This window comes from Emydura macquarii, unplaced genomic scaffold (genome assembly GCF_026122565.2).
Source record: "Emydura macquarii macquarii isolate MOO-44397 ecotype Brisbane River unplaced genomic scaffold, CSIRO-AGI_Emac_v2 contig_1348, whole genome shotgun sequence".
NCBI classification, from domain to species: domain Eukaryota; kingdom Metazoa; phylum Chordata; order Testudines; family Chelidae; genus Emydura; species Emydura macquarii.
The window spans coordinates 13,709,531-13,722,169 of NW_027131485.1; the positions used below are offsets into that span (position 1 = coordinate 13,709,531).

The following is a 12,639-nucleotide window of genomic DNA, read 5'->3' on the forward strand; positions in this document are numbered from 1 at the left end:
GAGCTAAAAGACAGTCCAAGCCCAAATGAGTTTACAATCTAAGTATAAGACAAGACACAACAGGTGGATACAGACAGATGGAGTAAAAGGAACCAATGACACAATGTTGTTGAAACACATGGCACAGACACAGGGTGGGAGGAAAGGGTAGAACACACAAGCAAAGTGAACAATGTGATAGTGGCAAATGTCCTATGAGTTACATGCGGTTTTTTTGCGAGGGTGATTTACTTAGGAGGGGTCAGCTAAAGGGGAAGGGAAGGGAGGTGAGGGGGGGCAGATGGGAGGAGTGAAATTGAGGTCATGGGGATGGTGGGAGCAAACTGCCAACCAGCACAGGGCCGAGAAAGTCCAACAACAACCTACAGTTTGGACTGGACTGTCCAGCCATGGGGATGCTATGGGGAGAAGGCTTGCAGGTACATGGGGTAGCATGGAAAGCTATGCAGGAAGGGCGTGAAGGGCTGTAAATGACTGCAGTGACAGTCATGATGGGTCTGATTGTAAATCCACCGATGTCAGATTATGGAGGCTTTTCAGCATACTCTGCATCTAGAAATGGGTGAACAAATCCATTCAGCAGGCTCTAACTTGGACCAAGGAAAAGACACCTGCCTTTCAGTAGGCAGTCCGTGGCTATTCCCCTGCCTGCCCCCTGCCACACATCTCTCTTCCTAGATTGCCATTTTCAGACACAGCTTCCCACAGTGGCAGAGCTACAAGAAACGAACCTGAACATAGCAGGCAAAGGTAGAGAGTGGGCATTTTGCACCTGTCTACTTACAAAACAAACCAGCCCCCAACTGGAGATCCATGCATAATGTATGGAGACACGTGAGTATCTGAAAGCTTCAAGTGTTTAATCTTGGGCTGGAGAGATGCAGGGCTGCATGTAAAAAGGGGATGAGCAGAAGAGGGAGAGCAAGGGAACCTAATCCTGTAATAATGAGTGCTGCTACCACACTACTCCTGCCTGGAAGCAGGAGAGGATTACTGAAGATAGGAACAGATTGTCCTGTTAACATAAGGCAATCACAGATAAACCCATATGTTCTCCTCAGATATGTTCGTTCTCCTCCCACACGACTCCCATTTTTTACTTTTGCTCTTGAGAGTAGGGGAAGGAGCATGAAATATATTGCATAGTGGGGAAAGCCATGCTTAGCTCTAAACCCTTTTCCCCTTCTCCCCCCCCCAAACAGTTGGGATCAGCAGCCATGCAAAGGTCTGTAAGATCAAAACTCAGATAGAAACAATCCTACAAGAGACTCTGAAGAGAGTCTTGCAAGCAGCTGTGGATCCTGCCCGGTATGACTTGATAACCGGCCACTAGGTGCAGCCCTTGTTCTGCCTACGCTGCCCAGCGTGTACACTGTGGAAGCAGAAAACCTGAAATTAAGGGGTTGAGGGGGTGGGAAAATATATCCTGGAGGGGAAAAAAATCCCCTCGCATTTTTTTTTGCTGTAGTCTGCCTTATAACACTCCCCTTTTCACCTGTCTTCTTTCTTGTCTATTCAGCTCAATCTTGAAAGATGTAATTGACAAAATTATAATATCAGGCGTGATACATTTGATAGTTTTTGTCCAAAACTCTGCTGCACTAGCTTCTTATTTCCAATTGATTCATTGGGGGAGAAAATATATGCTACTGTATTAGAACTTTCCATTCACACACCATTTACTTGACAGGATTTTCTTAGCATCACAGCATAATTTATCCTTACTGCTATTCAATCATTTTATAATAAAAACTGAGATTGCAAAAAATGTTCATTGTCATTACTGGTGATGGACCAGTAACTACAGTAGAGGGTTTGGGAGTGCAGAGGGAAGATCAGGGATATATTATACTTAAAATAAGGCTGACCTGCAGAGAATTGTTTTTCAGTCCAGAGAAGTCTGGAATTCATATAGTATAGGAGAGTGTCAGATAATACTGCAGTCTTGGACCTGAAATCTGTCACTTTTTTAATTGGATTCTCCTTCATTCAAAGAAATAAATACTTACTGTAATAATGTCCTTGGGAATATCCCCTCCTGATCTGTGAGTGGGAATAACTGAAGAAGAGACTCCCTGCTTCAGGGCAGAAGCCAACCTCTAATGGATGGGTTTTAGTGAGAAAACTTTCCCTAGGGATAGATTATCACACAAAGGTCTGCTGCAGGGGTTCTTCCATCTTCCTCTGAAGCAGTTGGCCCAGGTCTACTGGACTAAATAGTAGAGTCTTTCAACCCAACTTGAATCTTATGGGACCTGACTACACGTGTCACCAACCCCACTCCCTCCACTGTTCTCCTGCTGCCTCACAATTCTTCATTCTCCTCTGCTCTCTTCCCTCCCATCAGCACCATCCTCGCTCCCCAGCCCCCCTGACCTCTCAGGGACCCCAGAGCACCGCCTCTGGGGGTGAGGTACCCTGAGCAGGAATGATGGTGGAGCTGTGGGGGTCAAACTCCTGGCCGTGGGACTGGGGTTGATTTGAAGGGGAGTGGCAGTTGTAGTGGGAACATTCTGGGGCTGCTGGCAGATTGAGCCCACTAGGGGAATGGTCTGGTGTGGGTGTCCCCTCCCGTTTTGTGCCTTTGTGTGGGGTGGGAGTGACACCCCGCACCTCCCCCAGGTCTGCATGCACTGGTTTGACCCCTGGGACTGCACTGCTGGGTACCACATACTCTGGGAGAGGTGGCAAAGCTGCTTGGCCTTACCCCGAAGATGGGGTGTCTGAGTAAACCATTGCTGGCCCACTGGTCCCTGAGGAAGGCATGGCTTCCCCCATGAGTGGGGCTGAGCTCGTCAGCTTCTCCAGGTCCCCAGCTTCCATGGGGGCAAAAACACTGATTTTTCTGGACATGGATGCCCCCACCTGAACCTGCAGCCAGCGACCCCTGTGCATCTGCCCATAGCTTCCTAAGCACAATGAACGCCCAACAAGGGTTGGGGATGAAAACTGCTCGATACTCTGGGTCTCCAGTTGGGTTTGGATTGGCTGTGATCTAGTTGGATTTGGGTCAGGTTTTAAAATTAGATCAGAACAGACCTCTACTAGATAGATAATTGGGATAATTTCTATGTTCCAATGACTGTCCCCAGTGAATCCACCCCAGATTTTACACTTAGGCAAGTGTCTGCTGGAAAAGGACTTTCGAAAGCCAGTCTTGCATCGATCAGAAGTGATCCATGAAACCCAGGTTTCATACCCCGCTCTGAGTATCAGTTCCTTAATTCAAGAAGAATCCCCCTAGTGGAGGGCATCACATTTACAATTACAGAAAATTAGAAATTGAAGTTATTCTAGAATGGAGGAAATAGTAAGATTGTAATCATAGAGCAAAGATTACAAAGCACCGCACAAACATAGGTGAACTCTCACAATGCCCTGGTGTGATAAGTAAGTAAAAGTGTACAGATCTGAGAAATGGGAAAGTGAGGCATGCATAAATCAAATAACTTGTCACAAGCCCATAAGAGTTTTTACCTGGGTGAGAATTTCAGTATCTGGTACACAGTGGATCAATGGCAGAGCAAAGAATAGGAGACAGGAAGCCAAAATCTTTTCTAACCAACAGACTGCACTTTGCCACAGGATGAAAGTAATTTGTATTAAATATAATTAGTTGAACACAAATAAATACTAATTAAATCAGTTCCAGGGTGATGTGTTCCCTTTGAGGGTGTTCTCTTTAATGAACATATTTCTATACTTTTGTAAAGAAATTAAAATCTACTAATGATTTCCAAGCATATCTATTCATTTCAATTAATACTCAGTAAATAATTAACACAAATAAACAGCATGTAATTGTGTTATTGAACTTCAGAGCTGCAATTAACGATATTTAATCATTTTTTCTTTGAGCATTTCTGTGCCTTACACCCCAATAAAAATGTAACAAACAGCATTACTCATCACAGGAATTGAGGCTTCCTTGGGGTGAGCTAATTGATAATCTGAGTCCTTGACCTGTGAAAGTGTGTTTCAGTGCTTTCACAATCCACAGCCTCTGTAGAAAGTCCTGAGTTTAGGTCAGCTGAAGTTTGCTTCTAGTTGGATTTTTGCATGCCTGAATCTAAGGGGCAGAAACAGCATGCTGATATGACAGCTGCTGGCAATGGAAACTCCAGCATGAGACTGTAGCAACAGAAAGCTTCTTGGGTGGTTGGAGAGAGGCTCTGGTATTACAAAGCAGCCATAACCTCACCTTCTCTGTAGATTGCATAGGATGAGAAGGAGGTAATGCCATGGCAGCAGAGAATGTCCTTATTTAGTGCATCTCCTTGCAGCCTATGTTGGCAGGGCTGGATTCCCACCCGTGAACTATATCTGCTCCTCTTTGTGTGGCAGTATTGCCATCTTTCCTCTCCGTGTAAAATTGTCCCCTGGGGAGTAGGGAGCCAGGTTGGTGCAGACGGTAACTCTCACTTCTCTGAGCTGTTTTCATTACACCTAGTGCTGTTGGTCAGGAAGCTTGACTCCTGTTTCACAAAGGAATAATTGTTGCTACCCCTGACTAGCTTAAAACTTGGTGGAACATCATATTCTTCAGGCAGTGCTAAGATCAAGTGCTGCAGGAGACAGTGCTGGTGATTTCTTACAGCAGATGGCACTTTTTCCTCTGAGCTGCACCAAACCAGTGCCCCAGCGCGGTGGCAGGGGTGCTACAGCTCCTATAGGGGCTAATTTTCTGAGGAGGTGTTAAATTGGAGACCTAATCTCTTGTGGTCACTAATTTTCCCATGTCACTTTTGCAAGAGTTAAGAGTATTAACTCTGATGTCTTGGCAAAATTCCAACTTGGGTTAATTCCATTCTGGTATCATAAAACTGCCCTGGCAGTTTAGCTGCATCTGGTATCATATTCTTCATTCCCTGTCCAAGAAGTTGTGCCTATTCACAGTTTATTATTTATTATTTGTTAAGCATCCATGATATGCTCAGTGCTGCAAAATCCCTGCCACTGAGACGTTTACAATCTGGAGCCCACAGTCGGCTCCATTTCACTGCAGAGGTGATGACAGTTCAGTACTGGATGAGAGGTCTCTGCATATAACTAGCATATCAGCATGCAGAGGACTTTGGGCTTTGAAAGTGAGATATACATGTTAGTTGTGATTATTTGTGTCTCAGGAACAGGCTATCTTGGCTTTTCATATTAGAAAGTAATGACACTATTGTGGCCTTATCCACACAGACTCACTATCAATTTGCAATATTTCTCTTTATCATCTAACTTATCGGTAAGAACTATTGGTCATTTATTAAAAAAAAAAAAAAAAAAAAGGGGGAAAAAAAAGTCCCCAATCCTTCAATGGCATCTCCTCTGCACCCAGGCAGACCCGAGTTAAGGTAAATGCACAAGAGTCAGTGCTAGCAGAACCTGGTGTCGGATTGGAGCCAAAATAAAGATCACCCTTCAATCCCATTTTTGCCTCCTCTTTTTACAAGTCCAAAGGATCATTGTAAGCAAATCAGTCAATTAGTAATTGAGTCTAAAGAGAGAATTTTATAGTGGTTTACATCAGGAATATCCTCTGGTATCTAAGAAGGTCTCTGGGCAAAGGCATTGCCAATATTTTAACTTTTTCCCCAAAGATATTTTTCATCACATTCAGGTCAGACAGGGGTCATAGTACTGCCTGTTCATAACATAAATAGCAGTGAATTCTGATAAGCTTTCCATCATCATTATCTTATTGCAGAAATGTAGGCAACTTATTCATTTAAAAAAATGGTAGCTGGGCAAAACTCCAAGGTTTTAGAAACTCTAAGATAATGTAAAAAGGAAATATAGATCAACAGGAGCATAAGACTAAGTATTTTAGTTTTGGGGGGAATTCTCTTCTATTAAATTTCAGGGCAGTTGTACATCTACAATTCGAGACTGCTATGAAAATCTGTAGCCACAGTGAATGAAGATTATTATGAACAACAGAAGAGAATTACATTTAATAAGGGGTGTGTCTAAATTCTCTAGACTACTTAGAAAATCTCAGCTTGTGCTATTTATGCTGCTTTCTAGAAACTTCAGTTCTCAGTCTTCTCTTTCATGGCGCTTGTTAATTTAAAAAAGGTACAGCTGAACTTAATGAGGGTTACATGGCTGTATTAGTGAGGGCAGAATTTAGACTGTAAACAGTTTTGGGTCTCTTACTGTTTGTATGTACATTGCCTGGCACAGTGCAGCCATGCTTAAATCCAACATATAGGTGCAACTGAAATAAACATAATAAAAATAACAGTTGGGCTTGATATTTTGATCTTCCTTATGGTGATAGTCTACCACTCAAAATTATCTTGATCATTGAGGATAATGCAATGGTCTCTTCACTACTTCAACAGTCCATGAATACTTGGATGTTGATGGAAAAGTGTGGCCTTGTTTAAGAGAACTGCAGCATTTGGCTTAAAGTGGTCAGAATTAGAGAGAGAGAGAGAATGAAAATGAGGGGGTCACTTTGTTCTTCCATAGAGAGAAAAAGTTCTACTTTCCCCAGCTGCCAGTCCTTAAACCTTAAGATTGCGAGAGAAATAAATACATAATTAAAAAGATGTTTAGCTTGTGCTAAAGAATGATCCAAAAATAAAATTAAAATAAGAAAATCAGCTGATAGATGTTACTAAATTTAGCTGTAACTTACTCCAGAAGTAAAAGCAATTCCTGCAAGGTGAAAAATAAGTGAAAATTCCTTAGACTGATTCTGTAGGAATGTCCTCTCTAACAGTCTGTGGGCTGAGAGGTGCGTTTTTCTAACACAATTAAAAATTAAAGCCTTCTTCAAATTCTTTTAAATGAAACCTTTCAAAGCCTTCAAGCTGTCTGTATTTGACCTTCTCACTGCTACCTTTAACAGTAGAGAAAGGGAATGCAGTTTGCACTTGAAGACGAGGACTTACCAGTGATGGTTGTGAAATGCGATGGGGAAGTCATGGTCACAAAAGGAGGGGTGATGTACTCAGCCTTCACTCCCTGCTTCACCAGAAGATCCATGTTGGGGGTGTAAACGTCCTGGTCATAGTTCCAACGGAATCCATCAAAAGAAACCAGAAGTAGTTTGTTAAAGCCCTTTCCCGTCTCATTCCTGCCAGCTGGATAGCAGATGAATGGCTTCAGGAGGACAAGCAGAAGCAAAGGAGACCTAAATCTCTTCATGCTGAGATTGTCCACCGCACAGAAATAACATGCCCAGTTTTCACATTTGCTTTTCTTCCTTTCTTATCTGTGGTTGATCAGAGCAAAGCTCAAGCCATATAACCATGTTCCAAGCTATATTCTTGATAGAGCATGCATTTATTAAAGTAAAACCATCTGGGTGATGTTTTTCTGAAGTGGCTAGTGATTTTGGAGTGCCTCAGTTCTTTGGGTGGCCAACTAAGGCTTTTTAAAAAGGGGGATTGATTTTCATAGGATGTTTGCTCAGCACTTTCTGAGAATCAGGCCTTATAGTAGGGCTAGCCACCTCCTGAGCACCCCTTCATGGCCTGGAGTGGCGTCTGGTGCCTTGTGTCAATATCCCTTCTCAGGTAACCCAAGGATTCTATGCCAGGTTCTCTTGCTTAAATTATCCTTCCTGGGGTCAGTTTATTACAAAACATAGTGCAAGTACTCTGCAACAAAAGTCCCCAAACATAGGCCATATCACCCCCAGTGCATGTTGTCCTTAACGCCCCATTGTTCTAGCAGGAACCCCAACAGCTTCTCTGCGGGGTGAATTTCCTCAGCAGGGGAGCATCCCACAATCCCCCGGCCCTCTCACTGTTCCCCAGGATCCAACTGTCCAGCACAGATACGGCAGGAGGTAAACTCCTCCGCTACCCCCCTGGCTTCAGCCCTCTCCATTTCTCAGCTTCGGCTCTCCAGCTGAGAACCAGCAGGTATCTCCCTCTGCTGCTTGTCTACCTTCAGCCTTCCCGCAGGAAATATCTTCTTGCTCTGGCACCTGTCATCTCCTCTTTCCTGGCAGCTCTGACTCATCAGGACTTTCTTCTCTCTAGGACCCCGATTGCCCTCGAAGGTGAGCTGATGAGGCACAGGTGCACTGGCTAGTGTCACCCTGTGACAGGCCCCCTGCAGATGTTTCTAGCTGGACACCCACAAACGGAGGCATCCAAAAAGCGGATGGGAGTATTTGATTGTAATACACCTTTTGTTTCTGGTATACTTTATGGCATGCACTCTGTTCGCTACAAACTCAGGTGAGTGCGTCAACTGATGGGAGGGGGAGAGTCCTTTTTGGAATGGAGAAGAGGTGGGAACTGAAGTTCTCCTATCTCTTTCTGACTGAAACATAAATGGAAATCTGAATCTTGACCAGGTTTTCTTGATGTAAGTGTTGCCAGAACCTACTCTTCAACCATGGCCTGATGCTCAGTCAACAGCACCCAAACAGGATAGGGATGTGGTGGAGGAGTCTTCCAAGAAATCTAAATTAAAATTCTGTCATGCCAAAGGAAGGTTAGTGTGCCTTAATAGAGCCACAATTTTTAAAGCCAGAAGGGACCATTATGGTCTGACCTCTTGCAAAACACAGGTTGGAGAATTTTACCCAATAATCTGTGTGTCAAACAAATAATACAAAGTGAATGCTGCGTTATACTGGACATATATTCATAAATGATAAACCATTTCTGTGGACTGCAGCTAAGTGTGTTTGCCAAGTTTTGTTGCTCCCTCCTCTGGTAGTAAGAAAATATTTTTTGGATTAAATGGGAAAACCAGAGAAATAGATCTCCTATTGCATCTCACAGCCTGAATCTTTATCTGAATGTATGCAACACTTTTTGATTTAGATCAGATTATCTCATGAGATTTCCAGTGTTCCCTAGTACCAGCCAATGTAAGTACATAATGTAAGAAAAGTCCTTTTTCCATCCAAAGCCAGAAAGTGCAGAGACAAGCAATGAAAATAAAGAGCGCAACCAAAAAAGTGAATGGGACTTTGATATACTTGCAAAATATGGGCCAGTTGAGAGAATGTTTAGATTATCTGTGAGGTTCAGTTCCATTCTTGTTTTCACCTAATTGGTTAACCAATCTCTAATTTTAATCCAAAAAAGTTCAAAGGAGCCTAGAGAAGTTAGGTGGGCAATTCTCACTGAGAATTTCACTGAGAAATGAGTATCCATGTTCTTTAGGTAGCTTTGAAGATCTCAGCCCAAATACGTTGCAAGGGTGGAAGGAAAAACCAAGGTGTTGAAAAGGAGAACACATACACATGTAAATAGTGCACTGATGCATGAACATGAAATACAGGATAGTTATCTACATAGGCTAGAAGAACACAAGATCTATGTCAAATCCAGGCAGAAGGATGGCAATATTTGAGGGTACCTCAGTTAGTACATGGAAAATCCCACATTTGCACACAGTGAATAGGTAATGACATATCTAATTGCCTATCTGTAAGCACAAAGATATGTCTTGGCTTTTGCTCCCACAAAGGAATACAGTCACAAATAGCATGGGCATGTTTTTATAAGCCCTTTGAGAATTTGATCTCTTGTTTTTCCCATTAGATTTGGATGCTCAGACCTAGCCATACCTTCCAAGAGCTGACTAGCCACAGTGATAATATGCCAAGGGAGTCTTCAGGAGAGTCCAGACAGGGAGGAAAACTACAATGCTCAGAAGATGAGAAGGTCAGTAATTAAAGCTGTGGCTGTTGTAGGAATGGAGAGAGAAGAAAATTAAACTGCCACCAATGAATAATGAGAAATCTTTGAAATTAGTGATGCAGAACAGATACTTAGTACTTTCCTCCAGAGTCAAAGGTTTTAACTGAGAATGAGTTGGTGAGGAGCAAGTGTGCTGAGAATCTAAGACCCACATAACTAGTCACAAGAATCTGGTTAAGCAGAGAGACTGAGGAGTTCAGAGATGACAATAAAGATAAAGCAAATGAACAGATCAGTGCTTTCTGGATATTTGGACAAATTATATCCATGCAATCCCATTATCTACAAGACCCTTCTTTATTACCACCAGAATATCTAGATAGTCGACCTGGCAATGAGACTAATTTTATCATTGCTATTCACCTACATGTGCTCTTGGACAGCTAATGAGCCTGTATGCATATTTTCAAAAGGCTCTCGAGGTGGAAAAGAGAAATGTATTTAAAAAAATAAAAATCAGGGAGCCCATGTTTACCAGCTGTGACATGCTGTGCCCCATGTACACTAACGTTCCTCTCTGCAATCTAGACGGGTAGGTCGCTGTGTCACCCCAATCCCCCATTCCTGGATCCTGTCTTGCACTTGCCCTGCTGTGTGAACCCCCCTCTCCTGGGTCAAGTTCACTCTCAGCATCTTGCAGAGAGGCGACTCCAATTTTAGTGAGTGAGCGCTTCTGGCCAGTCACTCATGGGATTATGCAATGGTGTGACCCCCAGGCAACATCCCCAGTCCCAGATGCAACCCTAGGAACTGCTGCCTTACGTCAATCAGTGCTGCCTATTGGGCTCTGCAAGCTCATTGGTTAGTCAATTTATCAAAGAAATTGATATGCACCAGCTCTGTGACTCTAAACGAAGTCTCTACACACATTCAAACCACATGCACTGCTTTAGATAAAACAAACAAATAAGTTTATTAAGTACAGGAAGATTTTAAGTGATCATAAACCAGAATAATATGAGTCAGATTGATTGGGAAGAAATAAAACAAATCGCATACTAAACTTAACATTTCAGTAACCTTCAGCCAGGCCCACCACTCTTGTCCCCCCGTGGGCAGTCTGTCTGTTGCTTGTTGTTGCTTCATAGATGGATTCCAAGGGAGAGCTCCAGAGACAAAAACACCTCTGCCTTTAATATGTTTCCTCATCACCCTCTGAGGTCAGGTGATTGGTCATGTCCAACAATGGGCATGATTTCCTCCACTTGAGTCAAATCAGCATCGCCTTATCAGTGTTGAAGGCCCAGTACAATCTGAGTGGCTTGACTACTGTCTTACAGGCTTAGTATAGCTTTAGTTGCTTGCTTGGCTATTTTAATTTTTGTAGCATGACATTTTTTAGTTGGCAGAAATAAATAGGACTACTGAGTAACCTTGTAAATGTCTTAGTTTTTGCATACTACGGCACATATTAAAACAAAATACACAACATGTATTGCTTGCAGCTGCACATAAATAACGGTGATGGGAACAAGAAGTTATTCTTGAACGTCTGGGGGTACACTGTTTCCTTGCCAAGGGGCATACTTTTACACCACCCCTCTTATCACCAGATGTTTTGACAACCCCAATTATTATAATAAAAATAAAATGTAATTAAAAATAAAAACCCGATATAAGCAATTAGCATATATAATAATAAATAAGAAATAATTAAATAAAAATTATTAAAAAATATAAAAAGTCATTATTTAAACAAAGGGGCACGCTCCATTGACACCTGACTCCACAAAAAGTGCTGCCGGTCAAACCAAAAAAATCCAGTAACTCCCTGGTGGGGCCCCTAAAAAAAGTCATTCCTGTATATAGCCTTCTAAGTAACTGCTTAGTTCTCCAGGCTTAGTAAGAATAATATATTGTAGTTAGTTTTAGGCTTTGTATTTAACAAGTATACTTATAAAAAACCTTGCACATTAAACCTTATTAATCTGCAAATCAAGCGTACCGTATCTCACTAGTATCTACACTAATCACAAAGTGTCCAGTTGCAACAATCAGGTGCTCAGGCCAGTCCATTGTTCCTGTATGCATGCCTCTGCAAGGCGTGAATCCTCACTGTTTTGTATTGGCCTGGATCTATTCAAGCCATGTGAGACACACATTTGGGAATATGACACAGCAGACTTTCATAACTACATATGTATGGAAATATACTACCATAACAATAATGTTCAGCATGTCATGAGCATTCCAAAAACACCTTACATGACATACTTTGTATTAGACAATAGACAGTTACTCTATAAGGGTGAACATGAATGATACACAAATCACACCATAAAAGTTGTACCTGGGGTACAGCGTGTCACACCAGCTCCCTTTAATAAACTCACAAATTGAGATTTTGCACAGGTAGGGAGAAGGGTGAAAGGAGTTGGTGTGGTAGGAGAAGGGGAATCCAGAAGACTTTGTAAGGAAAATAAGACTAACAGACAACAAATAAACATGCTCTGGAATATTTAATGAAGGTGCAGCAGCCAAACTGCAGTATTAAAAACTTCCTGTTGCTCAGAAAACTTAGATAAACATTCAGCTAAAGGACAATTGTTATAAATCATGTTCTCTTTTCTTCATCTCTCAGTTAAAACACATAATTTCTCAGGACATTGGCATGGAAACAGCATGTTTGTTTTTCAAAAATTCATCCATTCGGACATCATCCTTTCATTTATAGCATTGGAACTGCACTGAGGTTAGACAAGGGAGAATTTGACCTGTTATCTTTTGTTTGTGACAGCATGATCAGTGGAGGAGGAAATGATTCTGATATCACAAATGCAGGATTCAATCTATTTAGAATCGCATTGCATCCATCATTGTGGTACCTGAGCACTTCCCCAAATTTTGGAGCATGCACATAAATATTTATTTTTCTCATCTCTTCAATCTGCAAGGACTTGGTGTAATTTGAGTTTTCCATTTTTTAAAATGTTTTTGTGGGAATGTGAGGTTGGAGAAGTGGAGTTTA

At 42.1% G+C, this 12,639-nt stretch overlaps 1 protein-coding gene across 1 annotated transcript in view; it reads right to left on the reverse strand.

Moving 5' to 3' along the window:
• LOC137155260 (ectonucleotide pyrophosphatase/phosphodiesterase family member 7-like) overlaps window positions 1-7,149 on the reverse strand; it is a 35,946-nt gene extending 28,797 nt beyond the window's left edge. The window contains exon 1 of the mRNA XM_067551465.1: window positions 6,894-7,149. Coding sequence (XP_067407566.1) covers window positions 6,894-7,149 — 256 coding nt within the window. The remainder of the gene's footprint in view (window positions 1-6,893) is intronic.
• Window positions 7,150-12,639: the final 5,490 nt, after the last annotated feature.